Source organism: Topomyia yanbarensis, chromosome 2, assembly GCF_030247195.1.
Source record: "Topomyia yanbarensis strain Yona2022 chromosome 2, ASM3024719v1, whole genome shotgun sequence".
In the NCBI taxonomy this organism is placed as follows: Eukaryota; Metazoa; Arthropoda; class Insecta; order Diptera; family Culicidae; genus Topomyia; species Topomyia yanbarensis.
In genome coordinates, this window is record NC_080671.1 from 38329553 (window position 1) to 38354521 (window position 24969).

The following is a 24969-nucleotide window of genomic DNA, read 5'->3' on the forward strand; positions in this document are numbered from 1 at the left end:
TGAGAACCACCATCAATATGGGTGTCATTTGAAAGGGAATGGTGAGCAAACATCGAAAATTGACTTTCACCGCCATTTTGAAATCCAAAATAGCGACTTCCGGTTACCACAAAATAGTGAGAACCACCATCAATATGGGTGTCATTTGAAAGGGACAGACATCGAAAATTGACTTTCACCGCCATTTTGAAATCCAAGATGGCGACTTCCGGTTACCACAAAATAGTGAGAACCACCATCAATATGGGTGTCCTTTGAAAGAGGATGGTGAGCAGACATCGAAAATTGACCTTCACCGCCATTTTGAAATCCAAGATGGCGACTTCCGGTTACCACAAAATAGTGAGAACCACCATTAATATGGGTGTTATTTGAAAGAGGATGATCAGCAGACACCGAAAATTGACCATTACCGTTATTTTGAATTCCAAGATGGCGACTTCCGGTTACCACAAAATAGTGAGAACCACCATCAGTATGGGTGTCATTTCATACACCTTTAAAATTTGAAGATCCAAGGAATATTAATAAACCCAAAAATGGATTGAAGTGAACCAAAAGCAATTTTATTGAAAATTAGCATTTTTTCGCTTTTGTCCTCATATAACCTATTTTAAAACCACTAAAATTAATATGGAATTGCATATATAATATTTTTATTGATGCGAGAAACAAATCACAAAATTTTAATTTCGCGCGGGTCGATCATTCTTATCCAGGGGGTGGCATCCGTATCTTGATGTACAGACGTTGACAGTATCCAACATATAGTGGGCCCGGTCGCTTCTAGGCTCATACCTCCCATGCTCTTGCGCTTCTAGGCTCATACCTCCCATGCTCTTGCATTGGGTTGTTTTATCTTTATTGTCTTCATGCCTCATCCACGAAGTATGAAGTGTGTGGTGCTGCCTCCATGATGACTCCACCACCTTTGACGTGAGAGTGTCTTGGAGTGCTCGAGTCGAATAAATGGTAGTTAAACTGAATCGGATAGCGTTTCCGAGTGAACGTAACGATTGAGCATTTACTCGGATGTAAAACCATTCTGTTTAGGTCATACCACGTACTAAAGCTCTCCAGTTCACTCTGAAGAAACTCGGAATCGGTTTTATCCCGTATTTGTCGAAAGATTTTCATATCATGGGCGAAAGAAAGGCGGGGTCCTTGTAATTTAATATTGATGTCATTAAAGTAGAGGAGGAAAATTAATGGACAGAGATGGCTACCTATTGAGATGCCGGATGTAGTGAAGAATGGTGCAGATAGACAGTCCTTAATGCTGATTTGGAATTGCCTTCCATCGAGGAACCAACGCAGAAGTTGTCCATGAATACCGAGTTTGTGCAGCTTCGCTATTGCGACATCATGGTTGATTTTGTCGAAGGCCGAACCGATCCATGTGAATAGCATCAGTTCGAAATCCGTCAGTAAATCCATCGAGTACATATGTTGTAAACGAGAGCAGGTTGGTCGTTGTCGATCATTTAGGCATAAAACCGTGTTGTTGCAATGTAATGTTTGCAGTGAAAGAAAATCGGATCTAAAACGGCTACTACTAAACACCCCCTTTCAAACGTTACCCATGTTTATGATGGTTCTCACTATTTTCTGGTAACCGGAAGTGACCATATTGGATTTCAAAATAGCCTAATTGTCGATTTCCGATGTCTACTTTCATTTTCAAAATGGCGGTGGTGGTCAATTTTCGATGTCTGCTCACCATCCCCTTTCAAATGACACCCATATTGATAATGGTTCTCACTATTTTGTGGTAACCGGAAGTCGCCATTTTGGAATTCAAAATGGCGTAATTATCGATTTCCCATATCTACTAACCACCTCCTTTCAAATGACACCCATATTGATGGTGGTTCTCACTATTTTGTGGTAACCGGAAGTCGCCAATACGCCAAAATGGCGTAATTATCGATTTCCCATATCTACTAACCACCTCCTTTCAAATGATACCCATATTGATGGTGGTTCTCACTATTTTGTGGTAACCGGAAGTCGCCATCTTGGATTTCAAAATGGCGGTAATGGTCAATTTTCGATGTCTGCTCACCATCCCCTTTCAAATGACACCCATATTGATAATGGTTCTCACTATTTTGTGGTAACCGGAAGTCGCCATCTTGGAATTCAAAATGGCGTAATTATCGATTTCCCATATCTACTAACCACCTCCTTTCAAATGATACCCATATTGATGGTGGTTCTCACTATTTTGTGGTAACCGGAAGTCGCCATCTTGGATTTCAAAATGGCGGTAATGATCAATTTTCGGTGTCTGCTGATCATCCTCTTTCAAATGACACCCATATTGATCGTGGCTCTCACTATTTTGTAGTAACCGCGGAAGTCGCCATCTTGGATTTCAAAATGGCGGTGGTGGTCAATTTTCGGTGTCTGCTCACCATCCCCTTTCAAATGACACTCATATTGATGGTGGTTCTCATTATTTTGTGGTAACCGGAAGTCGCCATGTTGGATTTCAAAATGGCGGTGGTGGTCAATTTTCGATGTCTGCTCACCATTCCCTTTCAAATGACACCCATATTGATAATGGTTCTCACTATTTTGTGGTAACCGGAAGTCGCCATTTTGGAATTCAAAATGGCGTAATTATCGATTTTCCATATCTACTAACCACCTCCTTTCAAATGACACCCATATTGATGGTGGTTCTCACTATTTTGTGGTAACCGGAAGTCGCCATCTTGGAATTCAAAATGGCGTAATTATCGATTTCCCATATCTACTAACCACCTCCTTTCCAATGATACCCATATTGATGGTGGTTCTCACTATTTTGTGGTAACCGGAAGTCGCCATCTTGGAATTCAAAATGGCGGTAATGGTCAATTTTCGATGTCTGCTCACCATCCCCTTTCAAATGACACCCATATTGATAATGGTTCTCACTATTTTGTGGTAACCGGAAGTCGCCATTTTGGAATTCAAAATGGCGTAATTATCGATTTCCCATATCTACTAACCACCTCCTTTCAAATGACACCCATATTGATGGTGGTTCTCACTATTTTGTGGTAACCGGAAGTCGCCATCTTGGAATTCAAAATGGCGTAATTATCGATTTCCCATATCTACTAACCACCTCCTTTCCAATGATACCCATATTGATAATGGTTCTCACTATTTTGTGGTAACCGGAAGTCGCCATCTTGGAATTCAAAATGGCGTAATTATCGATTTCCCATATCTACTAACCACCTCCTTTCAAATGATACCCATATTGATGGTGGTTCTCACTATTTTGTGGTAACCGGAAGTCGCCATCTTGGATTTCAAAATGGCGGTAATGGTCAATTTTCGATGTCTGCTCACCATCCCCTTTCAAATGACACCCATATTGATAATGGTTCTCACTATTTTGTGGTAACCGGAAGTCGCCATCTTGGAATTCAAAATGGCATAATTATCGATTTCCCATATCTACTAACCACCTCCTTTCAAATGACACCCATATTGATGGTGGTTCTCACTATTTTGTGGTAACCGGAAGTCGCCATCTTGGAATTCAAAATGGCGTAATTATCGATTTCCCATATCTACTAACCACCTCCTTTCAAATGATACCCATATTGATGGTGGTTCTCACTATTTTGTGGTAACCGGAAGTCGCCATCTTGGATTTCAAAATGGCGGTAATGGTCAATTTTCGATGTCTGCTCACCATCCCCTTTCAAATGACACCCATATTGATGGTGGTTCTCACTATTTTGTGGTAACCGGAAGTCGCCATCTTGGAATTCAAAATGGCGTAATTATCGATTTCCCATATCTACTAACCACCTCCTTTCAAATGATACCCATATTGATGATGGTTTTCCCTGATTGGTAATAAATCATTTTTGAAAACATTCTTAGAATAAAAATGGAATATATATCCTCTTAGGGCAAAAGTGGTATATCTTTTTAACCCACTTTTGCGCTAAGGTTTTTTTATCCCATTTCTGCTCTGACTGGTACTTAAACCGGTTTTGCTCTAAATAAAACGTATACCGCTTTTGCTCGCAGCGAATTTTTAACCCACTCTTGCTCTCAGCCTCTCATTTGAAACTAGGTAGCAAAATAGATTTTCAAAGTACCGCTTTAGTTCTAGATTATCATGACATGTTATGTGCATAAAGTTAGCACTACCACTTTCGATAAACTGAAGTATGACACATGGATTAATTGTCGCTTAATTGTCGAAAATTAGTTGTGAAATCCAAAAATTTGTCGCATTTGTTTTTTAAAAAATTTGGTATAGTAGTGCTAACTTTACAGTAAAGTTAGCACTACCACCCTAGAAAACTGCATTTTTCTAAAGTTCAAGTACTTTAATCACACCTAAAAAATTGTCGTAAATTAGTTGTGAAGAGAAAATGCTGAAAAGAAGAAGTGCCAATGTTACAAATAGACTCCGCCTTGGGGCTTTTTTTGTGATGAAATAGTTCAGAATATGTTCACCGCAGCTGGATTATTACACGTAATTTGGTTTTATTATTAGTTGTTGAAATTTTTTCAATACAAAATATGTTGCTTGGGTCCGATTTTGTCGATGTCCCCTTTTTGTCAGCCTAAATATCATTAAGGAGTCCTATAAAAACGTTTCTTCACTGTATTCATTATTTTTACAGAAAAGTTCGTGTTTATTCCAAAATTGACATGAAAACATATGAGTCAGTTCAGGATTGTTGTGTAATTTGCCAATCAAACTTTCTAGAATAAACCTAAGTGGTAGAAAATAATTATATGGATAAAACGACAAATATGATTTTAAGTCACTCCTCCAACACTTAGGTGTATATCGCTCGTAAACATAACGAAATGCTGAGTATGAAAAAGATATTTTGAAGAAAATGTAATCGAGGTTTGGAGAAGTGCGTCCCGCTACCGATAATTCTTGAAATAATTTTTCATCAATGTTTCTTTACAATGGTGTTCGAATGATGATAATGCAGATAGTTCCCCCTTTTCCTTATTTCGTCATCCAGAAACGTGACACATTCTGCGTTCAGACCACGCTGTGTATTTATAACCATCAGATTGCCCCGTGTCAGTAAACCCTTTGCGGATACAAAAAATTCACCACACCCAAAACAAATACACATATTTCATCATTTTAAATTTGATTATGTGTTCAAAAACAACTCGCATCTACGAGCTTTGGCCCGCCATAAAAAAATATTGTTCATTATTATTATTATAATTGAGTGCTGCTCGCGTACTCACCACTTTCGATGTCGATGACGAGAAGAGTGAAAACGATTAATCCACATTTTAGAAACATTTTCCAAACAATACTGCCACCGTTGCCGCCACACCGCTGTCCCCCGTTTGCTACCTGCCTGTAACACCCAGAGACGAACCGGGGGTTTCACTGCCAGGCAGCGCGAAACGGAACCTGGTGTAGATGTTTCCGAACGTTGTTAGCTGCTGCTGCTGCTGTACTATGTATTTTGATTCTCTCTTCACTCTACGCCCAGCAGCAATCAAAACGCGAAATAATAAACAAATGTGGCCGCCCCTCTGATTTGACTCGGAGTGAACGGACTGCGGATTGGCTCTGTCGTCAGTACTATTGAGTTGCAAACTTCGACCACTGTACTCAAGTTTCAAAACTGTGCTGCTTCTATCTCAAATCAGAGCATAACTTTTTCACAATTTTCATGACGATATTTTCACTATTCACTTTGGGTACTTTTCATGCGATTCATATTTATTGTGATGCCGACGAACATTACGAATTCAATGACTCCGATGGATGAAAAAAAAACAGGAACTACAGACAACACTTCACTCTGTGTGCAGCTGTAATGATGACAACCCCAGTCAAGTAATGAATGAGTTATCACCAATGAATGCAGCCAACCAAATCACGGCGCATTTGGGCATGCATTATCCGGCCAAGAGTTGTGTAGTTCCACCCTTCGTGTGGCGGTAGATTGTGGTTAGTCGGCTGAGACCTTCACTGGTCGAGAGGTGTTGAACACAATTGGATGCACAAATTTCACTGGCTGAGCTCTCGAGTGGCACGAAATTAATCGAGTATTTTGTATTATTTTTTCCCTCGAATCGAAAGCAGTTGTTGGATAGCTGTCGGAAAGCAACACAATCTCACCACTATCACTATAAATTGGCAAAACCGACAAACTACTGCTGCTGCTGCTGCTACACTTGGAAGCGGGGCAAATAAAAGCATGTAAAATTAATAACAAATAGCCTAACCGGTGGATCCAGGCATTCAGATGCTTGATTTGTAACGCATTATTTGCACTCTCACTTTAGCACAAGATCAAAGGATATGCCACTTTTGCTTTCCACTTTAACACCATTCGCAATTGCGTATGCACGAGACTGTGTACTTTAAACTTTACCAATATTTGATATCACTTCGGGCGGCCCACGCTGAAAGGACTTTGTATATCCTAGCAGGAATTTCACTAACAACTACTAGCTCTGGCGTCGCAGCACTCATTCACTGAACAAAGACACACAGCATCCTTTTTTGCCTTTCACGAAGGACGACATTTCTGATAAACCCACCAATACCATCACACATACTAGCGGATCCTCGGCTGGAAGTTCTGAAACGAGATGAGAATAAGGAAAAAAAAGTTATTATTTATATCAATCTACGCACCAGACATTGTTGAAAAGAAACAAGAAACCATAAATTTAAACAAAAACTTGGGAATAACCTCGAACCGGATTAATTTCTAGTACATTTTTCACATCCACAAGGGCGACCAGTTTCCATCTTGCGCGACCTGCCCTCGGAAAACAACGAAATAACACCAGCTGACTGTTTTCGAATCAGCAAAACCAAACCAGCTACCAATTAACTTACCCTGGGGACACCTCAACTGATATTGCACCTTTTACTGTATCTCTAAAACAACCGACTTGGAAACTGTCCTGATAATTCCCTATTCCCACTCACTTGAACAATTTGGAACCAGAAGAAATACTGCCACCAACGAACCGTGGCATGCAACCCCCGATGAGTTCAAGAGTTCGTCAACAAATTTCCTTTCCTTTGTTATCGCAGCGTTATGATTCTCAGGCAGGACCAAAAGTGTGCTGGATGAGCCACTGCGCAGGCTCCTTCCAGTGGAGTTAGGACTGGAATGATTCCGGCACCACTACAGGCGAACCGGGATAAAGTGGAAACATGTTTCGGCACACAAACGAACATACCGGAACAGGGGAGGATAATCACAGTGCATGCATGCATGCATGCTGGTAGGCATACCAAGACAACTCGCTAGAACTATCCTACTTACAGCATACCCATCCAGTCAGTGTTTCGACGAGTGCTGGTCATATGTTTTTCTTTTTTTCGACGGAGGTTGTGGCAGCAGCCAAGAGCGACGGCGGAAACTTGTGTGGGTGGGTGGGATGGTATGGAAGGGGGTTAAAGAACCGAGAGTGACGGATTTTCTGCGTGCAATGTTCGGGAATTCCGATGTGTCTGCCAGAGAAGCATGTGAGTCCGCTCGAGGGAATGGTTGAGTCCATCGTATTTAGGAGTAAGTCTAATAACAATTATTATTTTAAACTTTATAGATATACGAGTAAAATGTAGTTTAACTAAACATTCGCTCTTGAACGGGTCTTATTGTAAAATTCGTAGTCCATAGAAAAAAATTTCTCTGCGGGTGTCGTTCCATATACAGATGACATTTTGTAGATTTATGGCTTCATGCTGAAAATCTATATTTTCGAAACATGTTTGTCAAGAGAAAAAACTAATCGTAGTCAAACCAATTAATTAACCAAAAGCTAGTTGGCTTTCATGACAATTTAAAGTAGAAAAGCTGGATTTCGGTGTTTCGAATTCATCTCAACAGTAATTGACACCAACTTGGGGCATGTTAGACGATCAATCTAGGGTCTTGCTATGCGGCCATTTTTTCCTAGTCAACACCTGCTCTTGTAAATATCAAAAATAACCCGAAGTAAAGCATGGGCTTGGCCAGCTACGCCTATCATATGTTGACTACTGTCAAACCATGTATATCGTCATAGCCTTGCCAGAGGGTTGGATAAATCCAAACTGGCTGAGATGCAGTGTTACTTATGACGAATTTTGCCGTAATTCGTGTTCAGAGTTGGCAGCACCCTCTCAGATTTTAATGAAACTTTTTGTACATGAAGACTTTGTCACAAAAAGCCACTTTACATACTTTGTTTTTCCAAAAATAAGACAGTCTTTATGAAAAGGGTCAAACTTTTTTTACCATTTTTTTCAAATGGCTATAGTCTAAGAATGATAAATCCTACAAAAAATATTGTAGGAGCGATTTGCACGGAACTAGTCAAATTTTTTAATAAAAATATTGAAAAAATTCTTCATTGACTCCTACACTGAAAAAAAGACGATTTTAAAAATTTAAAGTCGATTTGCAAAAAAAAACATCTTTAATTTGGATGAAATTTTGTTCCAAGATAATTATGTTCCCTAACTACCGTCAAAAATTTGAGTTGGGCACTTTCAAGAAAAAAAAGGCATTTGAAAAAAAAATTTCATTTTCCAACTGATTTTTTCTCAGCGTATTTCCACCCAGGATCCCGAGGAGAGAACCCAGACTCCAGATTCCATAGCCCAGAGTCCACAGGAGAGAGACCAGAATCCAAAGTCGCGGGTCCTTAACCCAAAATACTGAGGCGAATCTAGAGTCCAGAATCCAGAATTCAGTGTCGAGAATGCAAAGTCCAGAGTCCATAGCGCAGCGATCAGTACCCAGAGTTCCGAAGACAGAGCCCAGAGTCCAAAACCTAGAGTCCAGAGCCCAGAGACCAGAATCTTATTCTTATCACAAAATACTGAGCCCAGAGTCCTCAGCACATAATCCAGAGCCCAGAGCCCGTAGCCCAAAAAAATGAGACCAGAGTTTAGAGTCCAGGTTCCAAAGTACAGATTCGATAATCCAGAGTTTAGATTCTGTAGCCCAGCGACAAGAACCCAGAGTCCCGAGGAGAGAAGAGTCCGGAGTCCGGAATCTAGAGTCCCGAGTGCAGAGTGCATAGTCCAGAGATCAGAGTCCACAGTTCAAAGTCCAGAATCAAGACCCAGAACCCATAGCTCAGAGACAACAGTCTACAATTCAGAGTCCCCGGCATAGAATCTCCAGGCGAGAGCTCAGAATCCAAAGTTAAGAATGCAGAGTCCAGAGTTCAGAGTGCAGAGAACAGAGTCGGGAATCCTGGGTCCAGAGTTCAGGGCCCAGAGTCCTCAACCCAAATTACTGTGGCCAGAGTCCAGAGCTATGAGACCAGAATCCAGAGCCCGAAGTACTTAACCCAAAATACTGAGGCAAGATTTCAGACTCCAGAGCACAGAGCCTAGAACCCAGAGGTCAGAATCCACAGTCCATAACACAGAATCTCAAGGCGAGAGTCCAGAGTTAGAACTCAGCGTAAAGAGAATCTAGAGCTCGGAGTCCAGAGACAAGAACCCTGAGACCAGAGTTTATAGTCCATTGACCAGAGTCCTCAAACCAAAATACTGAGCCCAGCGTCCCGAGTTTAGAACCCAGAGACCAGAAACTAGAGTCCAGAGTCCCGAGGAGAGAGCCCACAGTCCACCATCCAGAGACCCGAGTGCCGAGCCTAAAGTTCAGAGCCTAGAATTCAGATTCCCGAGTGAAGGACCAAGACCCCAGATATCAGAACCCATGGTGCAGAGTCCAGAGTGCATAGTACAGAAATTCGAGGCCAGCGCCAAGAGTCCACCATCCAGCGATGAGCGTGAAGAGTCCAGAATCTAAAGTTCAGTGTCCATAGTACAGAGACCAGAACCCAGAATCCAGAATCCCGAGGGCAGAGCCAATAGTCCAGAATCCAGAATGCCGAGTACAGATTCCAGAGTACAGACTTCAGAGTCCAGATTTTGTATTACAGAGTCCAGAATTAAGACCCCAGAGACCATAGTTCAGAGTCCACAGCACAGAATATCGAACCCGGTGTCCAGAATCCAGCGTGAAGAGTGCAGAGCCCAGAGTTCACAGTCTAGAATCTAGACTGACTGGGTATTTTCGGAATGGTCTTGACGAGTAGGTGCACGAAATTTAAATTTTTAAAATCGATTTCTTTCAGTGCATGAGTCGATGAAGAATTTCTTCAATATTTTTATTCAAAAATTTGAGTAATTTTGTGAAAAATCACTCCTACAACATTTTTTGTATGATTTGCCATTTTTAAACTACAGCCATTTGAAAAAATTTGGTAAAAAAAGTTAGACCTTTTTCAAAAGACAGTCTAGATCATTTTTGGAAAATCAAAGTATGCAAAAGTGGCTTTTTGTGGCAAAGTTCTCATGTACAAAAGGTTTTATTAAAATCTGGAGAGTGCTGCCAACATTTGTTCGAGTTGGCGCGAAATTCGTCTTATTCAGAAGGCTAAAACTTCGCTACGTTTAAATATTTTTTGTTCGTTCAAAGGCAAACATTGTATAGAAATAATCCAAAATTCAGAATCCATTGACATTGGCACGATATTGCTACTTTTAACTTTAATTATGGCCGCAGCACACCCCAAAACCAAATCGTACATTTCTATAAGTATTTCAATACTAACGTATTTTCTACTTAGAACTTTACGCTTTAAAATGGAACAAACAGGATTTACGTCAGGGCAATCTGGAAGCCATTGTATAGACGAAATAAAGTTTTTTCGTTTTTAAATCCTTTCCCGCTGTCAGAAGCTCGACACTGGTGACTTGCAAATCTTCGGCGATACCTACTTCTACCTCGCCATACGGTGTCGGTGGGCACGTCATTGGATCATGCTTCGGAAAAGGCATCTACAGAATTTTTTATAATATTAGAAACAGCTCACTGTGTTAGCTTAACTGAGTCGTGGATTTTGTTAATATTTACAGTGTGTAAATAGAAATTAATAAATAGCTATTGATGTTGTATAGGTTTTACCGATTAACTGTCTTGGATTGTTTGTTGGACCTATGAGTCACGATAGTGCATTCGTGATTTTTGTCATTTGTTTTATCACTGATACTAGGTAGGCGCATCATAGCGGTCGGGAACGCTGTGCCTAGATTCCGTTGTTCCGGCATTCGTTAGTGCTTGAGCAGAGCATTTTTTTTTAAATCTCAGAGTCCCCCTTTATATTGTGACAAATGACAAGTTAAGGTCAGATGCTAAATTTCACATCATTTGGACAATTTCTGATTCCCGCCCACTTTGCTTTAAGTTTTTGACATTGATACTATTGGAAAATATGAGGAAAAAATATTTTAAATGCTATATCTTTTGAAGTTACACTCGGAAAATTACAGTTTATACCTTTTTTTAAAGGAAACATTCTTATAGAATTTCAATAGAAATATATCTCGAAAAATAGGAGAAGTTGGAGTTTTGGGACATTTTTTTCCAGAGGTGTTTTACTGGAGCTGTAAAGTTAGGTTCTCGGAAGGGCTCCCCGTCAGAATCACTCACTACAATTGTAGACGAGACGGGAAATGTCATCCACTAAAACACTGCTTAAGACCAATTGCAGCGGGCCGTTATTTTGAAGGTGATATTCATTGTACGGTTCAGATATGTGCGGGCTTAGGGACTTCGCGACCGCGTGTTTCATCGCGAAGAGATCGAGCGTTGACGTACGTTAACGCGTACGTTAACGGACCGTGAAGCTGATATTTAATTTTCGGTGCATGGTTCAGATACTAGAAGATAATGAGTTCTTCCATATAATTAGAGCTCCCTGTCATGTCACCACAAAACGTATTGTCTAGTGGATATGAGAGCTTTTTTTAATCGGTCTAATTGAAGGCTTGGACCTAGATTGCTGGTATCGAGCATAGACTTCCGGAAGTGATCGATTCATGATCGCACAGGAGTTTGAGAATTAATATGTGATGAAACGTTCACCTTATCACCGAGGTGTTATCATGTTTGCGAAATCGCGCGTATAGATTGCGTGGATGATCGCGAAGGGCTCGAACATTTGTATGTTAGCGTGTTTGTCGCGTGTATGTGACTTCGCATGCATAAATTCGATTCTTTTGTCGCCATGGAACGTGTCGTCTAGTGGATATTAGTGTTATTTGTTTATTTATCCAACTGACTGTATTGACTTAGGCTGTTAGGACCGAGAGTAGGAACTTTCGAACGTGACAGATCCACGATCGCGCGAGCATGGGCGTGTGTAGGTTCACTCTTGAGACCGGTGTTAATTTATAAACGTTAAAACGTTAACTTAGTCATAATGATCATCGCGAAGAGCTCGAACGTTCGTATGTTAAAATGTTTGTCGCGAGTACTAGCGTGTATGTAACTTTGCGTGCATAAATTCGATTTTATAGTTATGTGGCCATTCGCATATTCGAGTGTATTCTAGAATTATCGCGCGCGGATCGTGAATCCGGTACATCATTTTTAATGTACGGTTCTGATAGTAGAAAAGAATAAGTTTTCCCATATCACTACAGTTCCTACAGGTCATGTAGCCGAAGGAAGAGATTTCCAGACATGACCTATACATTATTGCGCGAACATGGGCATGTGTAGATTCCAGCTTGAAAGCGCGTTTATAAGTTTATTAGTGCTAAAATATTCACTTAATCACCTGTGTGTTTTCATGTTTGCGAGACCGCGGGCTTTGTCGTGTGTGGATGATCGCGAAGATCTTAAGCGTTTGTATGTTAACGTTCTGAATGCTAGAAAAGAGTGAGATTCCCCATGTGACTCAAGTACCCGGTCATGTCGTCGTGTGCAGCTTGTTGTTTAGTGGATATTTGTGTCATTTTTTCGATTGGTCCAACGGAAGGCATGGGCATATGGGTCAAGGGTAATAAACTTTCGGTCGTGATCGATTTATGATGGCGCGAATATGTGTGGTTGTAGGTACGAGTATGAGGCCGCATTTATGAGTTTATAAGTGTTAAAACGTTCACTCAATCACAGTGGTGTTTCCATGATTGTGGGGTCGCGGGCGTAGATGTGCGAGGACGAAGTTCAAGCATTGTATGTTAACGTGTTTATAGTTTCTGCTAGCGTGAAAATAACGTGCAGTCGCATATTCTCATATGTTCTTCAATGATCGAGCGCGGGCCATGAAACTAATGCTTAAATTTTAGTGCGCGGTTTGGCTACTAGAAAAGAATTTCCCGCATCACTAGAGTTCCCGGTCATGACGCCATGGACGTCATTTTTTATTGATTGGTCCAACTGCTGCTAGGACCGAAGGTTTGGACGTTAACGATTCATGATCGCGCGAGCGATGGGTTAATTCTTGAGACCGCGTTTGTAAATTTATAGGTGCTAAAATATTCACTTAATTACCGGGGAGTTTTAATTTGCGCGAAATTGTAGGCGTTATCGCAAAGGCCATGAGCGTTTGTACGTTTGGAACAAATTGATTGTGTTAGTGAGTGGTGGAATAAATCTAATTTAAGATAGAGTAATAAAAGGAAAAATGAAATTCGGAGTAAGAAAAGAGATGAAAAGTGATTAATTAAAAGTGCATAAATTGACCAATGTTATTTTGAGTATACATGAGTAGTGGAAAAGTAAACTAATAGAAGTATAACAAAAAGTGAGGTAGAAGAAAAGAACACATGTAGTATGCAATCAAACTACTTGAACTCATGAAAACACCAGCAAATGATATTAGTTTACCATTAACGACAATTGCATTATGTTAGAAATTTATCATGCTATTGTGACCGGGAATGAATGATTCACGTGCGTCGGTAAATTAATCGTACCTTAATTTATCCAATCCGATCTTCCCGAATAAATCAAATCGAATACACGAAATGAACACCGGAAAAAAATAACCAACGAACCCTAGGAAGGATTACCCAGTATTCTATCATATACGCCAGTTCTGCAACGATTCCCTGACCCAGCTGTCAAAAATACTCAGACGAACAAATACATAGATAGACATACGACCAGCACATAAAAATTGTACACTAGTACTAAAACTACAATTATTACTACTCTAACACTAATTGGTTTCTACTTTTCCATTCCTTTAATTATGCTGTACACGATAACGAAGTCGACCGATAAATGGACCTTGACTATACGCCTTGTCCACCAACAGTACCATTAAACTGTGGAATAATGTCTGCAAACACGGCCCACAGCAAAAGTCAATCCACGTTGACCTGCCAGTCGGCCACGCCAGCGTACACAGGTTAATGGTTGAGCGTCAGTTAGGGCTGGTGCAAAGTATGAAAACATCCCTTAATCTAGGGGAGGGATGAACATAGATCACACTACTCGTGACTAAAATATCAAAAATCGTGACTAAAATCCTGAAATCATGGACACAAATCACATTAATTCGGACTTAAATATAACGATAACGTTAAAAGAAATTACGAAAATCGTACCTAAGATACAGGGATCATGAACATAAATTACACTACTCATTACTAAAAGATAAAAAATCGTTACTAGGATCCTGAAATCATGAACACGAATCACGCTACTTGTGACTAAAATTTCTTGATTACGTGAATGTTATTTACAAAAATCGTGATAAAAGTCCTGAAATCACGAACATAAATCACGCTCTTCTGTGAAAGAAATCCGATAATAAACTCATGAATAATACATTACGAGAACGGGATGAGAAATTATGAGAATCGCGACAATTCTCCTGCAATCATGAACATTGTTTAACCTGCTCTTATTGCTCTTTTCCAACCGCCAGCAAATCGCAAATCACGCAAATCACAAGAGATTCTCTTTGGGGTTTTTCTCTTCTGTTCATTACTCAGTCATCTCAACATTTAGTACTCAACTCTTTGCATAATATTATAGTTATAACCATCGGCTTTCGATATGTACTGGCAAATTAGTGACGTCGTAATAAACCAAAACAGAAAGTAAACAAAAAGAGGCTCTCTCAATGTTACTTACGTACTATTCTAAATTTTCTCCTAAGTTCTCTTTCGAATTGCGTAAGACGACGCAATCATTACGTTTGCCGTATGTGAGCTATTATCGTTTCAAACTAGTTTTCCTGTCACAATATATCCCATTCTTTTTACTTGTCGCTGATGAGTTCATTGTCTACATACAATTTTTTGTGTCCAGTGCAGATTGTAGAACCGGATACAAATTACAACAACTTTACTGTCGTGATTTGTATTTATCTTGCGTCATTGTATTGATTAGTCTGTCGTTTGGCTCCCGTGATTACTGGATAGATTTCTAGAGATGATGACATTTTAATTCTCGTAAAGTTTCAGCTTTAGGTCATTTATATTATATTATTCATTATAAAAATGGGTTGGTATTCCCGGGATTTTCGGTACCGGTACCATATCTTTATACAGTACGTCAATACACGAGCTTCAGGCAATATATTTATTAAACCTTACAACTAATCTGCACTTCTCGGCAGATCCAATACACAGTTTCACAAATGACCAAATGTAATAAATAAATATATGGTGAATGTTCCAATATCCGTTTCAGTAGATAATACGCTAAATTCCAACTGTCATGAATATTTTATTCTGAATATATCATACTAATAATGCGACTATTAAAGCTTCTTCAAAAATAACTGAAATAATTGATTTCCCTTGAATCAATTAACCTATCTCTCTTTCGCCACATTGGAGCAATTGTACCTATAACTGCATGTCCCATAATAAATCAAGGGATTTTGCATCTATACATAAAACAGCAAGGCCACAACTATTGATACATGTATCCTATAAGGGAACGGTTTCAAATGTGTAATTGAAAGCGGTTTTAAATACGAAATTTTCATTGACAATATTAACATATTAACATCACCGATAAATGTTTAATTTGTCATTTGTGACTTTGTAATGTTATTGAGCACGACAACCTATTAGTACAGACTTCGAATCAAGTTAAAAAACTTATTAACTTTTTAATAAAAATATTCTGAAGTATGCGACTATTGGTACATCTACGTTGAATAGAAGGCAATAAAAAACAACTAATTAGCTTTTAACGACCTATCGAAGACAACACACAAAGCGATTCATTGTTCTTTATGTCCATTAGCTTTTTTACTTCGCACTTCCCTCAGCCACAGCTTACCTGTTGGGTCTTTTCCTGTCTCCACTTGTCTATCGATGACCGATCTTCGAGACGTACTGCGCTGCTTCAGTGATATACGTAATCGAATACACGTTTGTTTCCTCCCTCACCCACCCAACTCGTTGGTTCTGCTTCTCAGCATCATTAGTCAATTATATTTCGGGATCGGAATGTTCCGAGAACAGCAATATAGGATAGAATGGCTTGCTTTCTCGCTCTACCATCGATTCAGAGCCACAAATTCGTCAATTGGTATTTTTTTTTTATGCACCCAGTGGTGGTGGTTATTCCAGAGCCATTCTACCGCGTCGCTGGTGTACTCCACTGTTCCAGAGCATAAATTGGGTTTTGGCACGAAGAACAATTCACAGAGACAGAGACAGTAAGACCGACATATTTTTCCTTCAAAACAGTCCAAACATTTTTGCACATCATCGATAGCACGTATAGCAAGAGCGAAGAATAGTGACAATTGGCGTGAGGTGAAGCATTCGCCAAACCACACCGCACCGACAAGGTCAATCTGATATCAGAAGTCACTCTATTGACTGGCCAAATCGAGTGTGTCAGTTTTGATTGTTTTATTTATTTCTGAAATCGTACAGTTTATTTTGCTGATTGCAACCTTTGTTAGTTTACTGATTTTGGGACAACAAAGGCGGCGACCTTAGCCTGTAGAACATCAAACTGTTTTACCTCCAGGTCGTAGGATCAAGGCTACCATACTCATACCCGCGCTTCGTTTGATGGCGGTATTTGGTAGAAGCGAAATTCGTAACGGTACTTAATTGCTTGAACATCCCATTAATGATACATCTTTCGGAATAAGTTTGAGGTATTTCAATGAAAATAATTTCGTTATATGGATCGAATGTTCGTTTAACTGTCATTCCGGATTATCTTAATTCGGATTGGGATTGGATCCCAAGAATTTATATTTATTCCCTAATGAGCTGATGATAAATGTGTTTTCAACAGTAATCAGCAGGATACTCTGTATTCATGGACAACTTCTGCGTAGGTTTCGAGGTTTCCTACCTCGATAGAAGGCAACTCCAAATCAACATTAAGGACTGCTACATCCGTCATCCAACAAGGAAGCCATCTCGGTCCAGTAATATTTCTCCTCTACTTTAATGACGTCAATATTACAAGAACCCCGCCATTCTTTCGCCGGCATGAAATTTTTTCGATAAATAAGGGATAAAACCGATGCCGAGTTTCTTCAGGGTGAACTGGAGAGCTTTAGCACTTGATATGATCTAAACAGAATGGTTTTAAACCCGAGGACAGGCTCAATCGCCACGTTCGCGCGGAAACGCCATTCGATTCAGTTTAACTGCAATTTCTTCGACTCGAGCATTTCCAGACACTCTCACGTCAAGGATCTCGGTGTCATAGATTTGGCTGTAACGTTCAATCCACATACTTTATACATCGTGGATAAGGCATGAAGACAGCTTCGGAATAGCGAAAAACTTTAGGGAAATATGCTTTATAATTGGCTTTCTAATTATTTTATATGAGGGATTCCATGAAAAACCGGCCGACCGCAAAATATGATCTTCGTCGGTTCGAACGAAACTTTGCTGCTGTGTTCGGTTTATGAAGATCCATGATTTTTCTTGTCAAATGCAATATTTTGATAAACGAGCAATTTTTCAAAAGGACGTAGACGTCTCTACGCGCATTATTTTCAATTTACTGTATTTTCGATTAATGAATTTTAAACAGCAAAACTATCTTAGAACGAGTTATAGGGATTGAATACTTCTGCACGAAAATATATACATATGTTTTGCCATTTTTCACGAAAACAAAAATTTATGTTAAAAATTTAAATAGCAAAAAACCCACTTTTTTATTTTTTTATATTTTGTCAACAAAAACCTTAAGAGTAAAAAAACATTTTGAATGTGATTTTATGATGGAGAACTTATCGGAATTTTTTTTCTAATAATAAATTTATACAGGTTTTTAAATTTCATACTGATTGACGCGCAAAACTGCAATTTTATTACAAAATATTATTCTTAGTATCATTTTAAATCAAAATGCATTAAACAAAAATCTTCCAAAAGGCGATATTTGTCGAGATATTTGAAACTTTGCTCCGACAAAACAATTAATTCGTGTAATTAAACCCTTTTTAGTTATTTGCGTTACCCCATCAAAAATGTCAACAATGTAATGTTTATCGTTTTAAAGACGTAAGAAAACGTTTTCAGTGTATTTGGATCATGGAGAAACTTTCAATAAAAAAGTTTTCCCAACAATAACTTTTGACATATTTCTACAATTCATACTATTTGTAGTCAAAAATACAATTTTCTTTTGGAATACCATTTAAAATCAAAATACTCTTGACGAAAATTTTCTGAAATGTAGTAGTTATCCAGATATTTTCAGTTTTGTTTTAACAAAACAATTTTTTTGTTTTATTAAGACCTTTTCAAAAATTATTCGAGTTTCTCCATCAAAAACAATAGGGTTTTCAAAAGGCCCATAACATTTCCTGTAACTTTCCCATTCACGTCAAGACGATTTTTTTTTTAATATTTGCACATAGAAACGTGTACGACCTTTTAAAACATTGCTCTTGAGTTAAAATAATCTTATTGACTGTTGAAAATGTTTAATCTTTCATGCCGGTGAAATGTGAAAATTTTCATCGGAATCTAATCTAAATCTAAAAGATTTTCGGACGGATCTTCCTGAAATTCCTCATATATAAATCGAACGACTTGGTTTTGAATTATCGGACGTTTTGGCCGTTTTTTGTGGCTTTTTTAAGGAAAATATCTGTCTGTCGCTTTTGTTAGGGACGCTTTTTCCAGCGTTGGGACGTTATAAATATATAATATAATATAAATATGTCATATGTGTGCTAGAAGTTTTGTATTGGCGCAAGAAATTTTTCACGGGTACACTCTTTACCTCCGCACCGTTCACTACTTATCGTTCGCTTGTTTTTAATTAATTTTAAAAATTTCACAGGCCTTAATAATTTTGCTTTTTTTAAATTCTAATTTAAATTTTAAAATGATTCAATAATTTTGTTGCCCAATTAATTATATTTTCAGTTATTATTATTTATTCTGCTTTAAAATATTTATTTATTTAATTTAGGTTTATCAAATTCATCAAATATTTAATTTTATTAGTTTTCTTCATTTGATCTATTTTATTGTCTCATTTAATTGATTTTATTAAATGTCATTTTCCTTTATTATTATTAATTTTATTCTTTGTTTTCGTTGTATACATTATTCTTTCTTTATGCAATAAATTTAATGGATTCAGCTCGTTTAGGATGATCTGTGCTCCATTGCAGTTGAACCATTGTCACGCGTTCTTGCTATAATGGAAACTGGATCGATCTGGCCAAAACGTAACTATACCATCATAGAACTTAATTTAAGGTTAAATCTGTCTGTTATGGTATCCAAATTCATAGTCGTTCGTTTATTATACACGACATTTGCAAAAGCTTTTTTACGCCGGGGTTTCGTTTTACATAACATTTTACAAAAGTTAGACTACAACGTTCCTTTTTTGATTGTTTTTGAGAGCTGTCCTACTGGTGCTGTAGGGCTTTCCGACAGAATCACTCACTACAATTGCAGACGAGACTGAAAATGTCACCCACTAAAACACTGCTTCATCAATTGCAGCGGGCCGTGATTCTGATTATGATATTGAGTGTACGGTTTAGATGTGCGGGCGTAGGGATTTTTCGATCGTGGATGCGTGCGTGGATGATCGCGATTGCATTCGTCTTTGTGTATCAACGCAAAAAAGCTCGAGCGTTTGTATGTTGACGCATTCAATCGAGTGGTCTAGCGTGTTTGCAGCTTTGCGTGTATAAATTCGATTTGCATATTCACGTGTGTTCTTGAATGTTCGCTCGGACCACGAATCTGATTCTTAATTTTCAGTGAACGGTTCAGATGTTAGAAGAGAGTTAGTTCACCCATACCACTAGAGTTTCCGGTCATGTCGCCATGGAACATATTGTTTAGTGCATGGAAGCATTTTTTTTTTATTAGGCTGGGCCAACTGAAGGCCTGTAGCTAAGCTTCTAGGACCGAGGGTAGGGACTTCCGGATGGGGCAAAATCTTGATCGCGCGAATGTAGTGCTCAGATGTTTGAACTGAAGGCATGGATCTAGGGTGCTAGGACCAAGCGTAGAAACTTCCGAATTCAGGTTGGCATGGGAAAGGGCGCTGATATAATCGCATCTGAGACGGCGTTTATAATTTTGTAAGTGCTTACATATTCACTTGTTCCTAGACGTTTCTATGTATGGGAGATGGCGGCAAAGGTGTGCGCATATTACCGCAATGGCATGATCGCATGTGTGATCTGATATGTCTTATCGCGAAGGACATGAGCGTTTTTTATGTTGACGTGTTGAATCGCGTGGGCGTTTTGATGTCGCTTATGCTAGCGTATGTATAACTCTGCACGTTTGAATCCGGTTTTATTGCCTAGAAGCCGTTTGTAGATTCGCATGGCCTTTTAAATGTTCATGTCGTGTCGTCATACTGATGTTCAATTTTGAATATATGCTTCAGATGAAGGAAGAAAGTGAGCCTTCAATTTCACTGGAGTTTTCAACCATGGCGCCCTGAGACTCCTTGTTTAGTGTATATAAGTTCCGTGTTTAAGAGAGAGAGCTCCCGGGTGAGTATGATTAGGTACGACCGTGCGAGAGAAGACGTTTGTATGTTGGTACATGGAACCGCGTTTATGAATTCGTAAATGCTACGAATTTGATATAATCGCCGGGACGTTTACATGATTGTGAGATCGCGGGCGTAGGAATAGGTGTGAGTGATAGCGTTTGCGACCGGGTTTTTACTATTACGAAATTTTTCGAGCGTTTGTATGTCATTGTGGTCGTTTTTTTTCGCGTGAGCGCTTGTGTGGCGCATATGCTAGCGCATTTATGATTTCATGTATACTAATACGTGTCTGTAACCGTGTAGTCGTTTGCAAATTCGCGTTTGCTTTTGAGTGTCGCCAAGTAAAAGTTCGATACACTTACGAACTTGTCGACAAATATAGGGGAACCCGAGGCTATTAAGACATTGGGGGTAATTCAGACTGCCTCGATTTTTCAGAAAATCATAAGACTACTCTCGTACGTATTTGTGGAAGTGCCATTATAAAACAGTAATTTTGACAACCACCATTCAGCGGCTTGCGTCTGCGCACACGATTACCACGCCACAGCGAAGAAAATACATGATGCACCAATCGACAATTGCGACTACCCAGATTAATTTACTATAAAACGATTATTGATTCTTGGTCAGTATCTCTAATACAGATTTCTTTTTTTTTTCGAGAGTTGTCCTACTGGAGCTGTAGAGCTAGGTTCTCGGAAGGGCTCCCCGTCAGAATCACTACAATTTGCAGACGATGCAGGCAATGTCACCTACTAAAACACTGCTTTAGGCCAATTGTAGCGGGCCGTGATTCTGAATGTGATATTCATTGTACGGTTCAGGTATTTGCGGGCGTAGGGACTCGCGATCGCGTGTATAATCGCGAAGAGCTCGAGCATTTGTACGTTAACGTGTTCGATCGCGTGTGCCTTTGTATGTCGCGTGTGCTAACGTGTATGTAACTTCGCGTGCATAAATTCTATATAAATGTCGTTTGCTTTCGCATATTCGCGTGTATTCTAGAATGATCGCGCGTTGACCGTGAATCTGATACTTAATTTTTCGTGCGCGGTTCAGATTCTACAAAAAATGGGTTCTTACATATCACTAGAGTTCTCAGTCATGTCGCCAAGGAACGTGTTACCTTGTGGATATGAGCTTTATTTTTCGATTGGTATAACTGAATGTATGGACCTAAGATACTAGAATGGAGGATAAAGATTTCCGGACGTGACCGATTCATGATCGCGCGCGTTTGCGGGTTCGCGTTTGAGACCGCGTTTATAACTTCGTACGTACTAAAACGTTCACGTTTTTACCGGAGTGTTGCGATCGCGAATGTAGGTGTGCGTAGATGATCGCGAAGAGCTGAAGTATCGTTTGTTGACGTGTTTGTCGCGTGTGCTCGTGTGTATGTGCCACGCGGACCGTCATTCTGATATTTAGTTTTCGGTGTACGGATCGCATGCTGACAGGGAGTGAGTAACTCCATGTCACTAAGTTTCCCGGTCATGTCGCCATGGACCGAGTTGTCCAGTGTATATGAGAGCTTTCTTTTTAATTGATTCAATTGAAGGCATGGACCTAGACTTCTGGAATCGAGGATAGACTTCCGGACGTGAACGATTCATGATCGCGCGAGTGCGGGGGACTGTAGGTACACGCTTGAGACTGTGTTGGAGTGATTACAAGTGCTGAGATATTCAAATTATCACCGGGATGTTATAATGCCTGGAAGAGCGCGGGTATAGGTTGCGTGGATGGTCGCGAAGGGCTAAAGCATTTTTAAATTTGTTTGTCGCGTGTATGTGACTTTGTGTGTATACATTCGATTTTTATGTAGTTTAGTGGATATGAGCATTATATTTTTGATTGGTCCACCTGAAGGCAGTGGACTTATGCTACTACGGCCGAGAATAGGGGATTCCGGACGAAACCGATTCATGATCGCGCGAACACGGGCATTTGGAGGTTCGCTATCGAGACCGTGATTATTAATTTATAAGTGCTAAACCATTCACTTAGTCACCGGGGTGTTATACTTTTTACGAGATCGTGGGTGCGGTCGTGCGTGGATTATCGCGAAGGACTCGAGCGTTTGTATGTGCTAGTATGTATGTAACTTCGCGTAGACACATTATTTTTATAAGCATGTGGCCATTCGCATGTTCACGTATTCTTCAATGATCGCGCGTGGACGTCTTGTCTAGTTTTTATTTCTATTGGTCCAACTAAAGGCATGAATTTGGGCTGCTAGGATCAAGGGCGGAGACTTCCGGACGTGACCGATTCATGATTGCGCGAGCTTCGGTTCTTAGGTTCCAACGTTCACCTAATCAATCCTGGTGTTTGAATATTGGCGAGATCGCGGGCGTTCGTATTTGTGACCAGGTTTGTGTTATCGCATAGGCCACGTTTGTACGTTTGGAATGAGATTGTTAGTGTTTTTGAGAGAAAAAGCAATTTGTGTTAGTGAGTGTTAGCATGGATCTAATTGAAAATATAGCAACAAAAGAAGAGTGCCTGCAGAGAGAATTGGGCCCTAAACCCACATTGTATATTATTTGACCATGGCAGTGGATATTAAAGGTCGCCAAGTTAAGTACTAAAATTGATCACAATGTAGCTTAACTAAAAAGAAAACAATCGTATCCCAAGTTTCTGTGATATAATAACTGTAATACTGCTTTGGTGGAAAAGCCCCTGGACCACATCTAGGTGCAGTATCATGCCGAGGGCAGTATCTCTAATACAGATTTCATAAACAAAATTCCAGTCTAAAAAGTAACGATCTGAATTGGGTCGTAGAGCGGTCCGAATTACACCTACATTGTAAAAGGTTGGAAAAAGTAAACTTCGCAAATAGTCGCCTACCGCAATCATGGAGTGGTGCAAATGAAGGTTTATGGCTCCAAAATGTAGCTGAGGTTTCAAACTAACAATTAGGACCTTTGACCGATGATTTCACATTTACTTACTTAAAAAGCGATTTACTTAGAGAGGTCCGAATAGACGGGAATTCCCGTAATGATTCGTGGAATAGTTAAATACGCACCCAAAATAACAAAAATGGTTCAATTTTTAAAACTCTGTTATGCAATGTCGCCTACAACGTCTACAAAACATAATGTAATGCAACATAAACACATTGAAGAATGTATTACACAGTATATGAAGTGAACAACTAGAGACAACGCAATATGTCTAATACAAAAGGAAAAATAATCCATTGCTTTTTCCTGGTATCAAAAATTTATGCTGACTCGCAAAAGTAATATTCTTACCTTTCATGATTAACTGGAGCGTGGGGCAAAATCAAAACAACCGCAACACATCCGACAACCTACAACTCACGAAGGTAGCGACTAGCGAGCACCGCTTTGCTGCAGCCAATCAGCTGAAGGAGGCAATTAATTTAAACAAATAAAACCAACGCAAGGCAAAGTAAAATAAAAATAACGTTCTAAAATAAACACAACCTCGACAGGTCAAACAAAGCTGCAAAATCGCGTTGGTAGTAGTTTCCAGCGCTTACTGACTCACCGCGAGGCAACCAGATGCAACCCATCTTCGGCGGGGTTTACTAGTTGTCGCGGCTACTGCAAAGCGTGAAAGTCATGGACGATCGAGGGGTGGGAGAAGTAAGTGCAATATCCCACAATGAGGGAGAAATGGTTGAATGTTGTTTTTTTTCTCTGTTTGCTATGTGTGTTTCACTTGACGGCCCTTACACTGTTCGATTCAGCCACCGTCAGCTAACTTTTTTTATTCATTACAATGAAGAACATCAGCGCGAAGAGGAGAGAGAGCATCGAACAAGCAAGTAGATTGGATCGGAACGTGACAATGCCGTTATCTTTTCACTCGATGCGTGTGTGTTTTTGTTAGCACCCACACATGCCACATCGGCTTGACGGATGGACGATTCGGTTCGCTGCTGATAGGACGGGACGGGAACATACACAAAACAAGAGAGGACAGAATCTACTTCCCTTCGAAACGAAAATGGTGGACTCACTCTCGCTGTTTGATGCTGGATGAAGCTGCATGTTCGCGGACGTGCCTTTTCTGAATGAAATCTTTTCACCCAGCACAGCGCAGAGGTTTACTATTCTTAATGGAAACATGCAATGTTCACTTTTTTAAATTTACCCTAACCCACAAATAGAGAAATAAAAACAAAATTCAATATCCTCTTCTACTCGAGATATTTTTACATCGGCAG

At 39.6% G+C, this 24969-nt stretch overlaps 1 protein-coding gene across 3 annotated transcripts in view; it reads right to left on the reverse strand.

Annotated features, from left to right (window-relative positions):
• Nucleotides 1-24969, reverse strand: part of LOC131683067 (disintegrin and metalloproteinase domain-containing protein 10-like) — a 229601-nt gene that overhangs the window by 195491 nt on the left and 9141 nt on the right. For 2 of the 3 annotated variants that reach the window (XM_058964891.1, XM_058964889.1), the window contains exon 2: nt 5242-6596. In XM_058964891.1, coding sequence (XP_058820874.1) covers nt 5242-5299 — 58 coding nt within the window. In that variant the 5' untranslated portion in view covers nt 5300-6596. Of the gene's footprint in view, nt 1-5241; nt 6597-6859; nt 7072-24969 lie in introns of those variants that run through there. The other variant, XM_058964890.1, reaches the window with a different exon arrangement.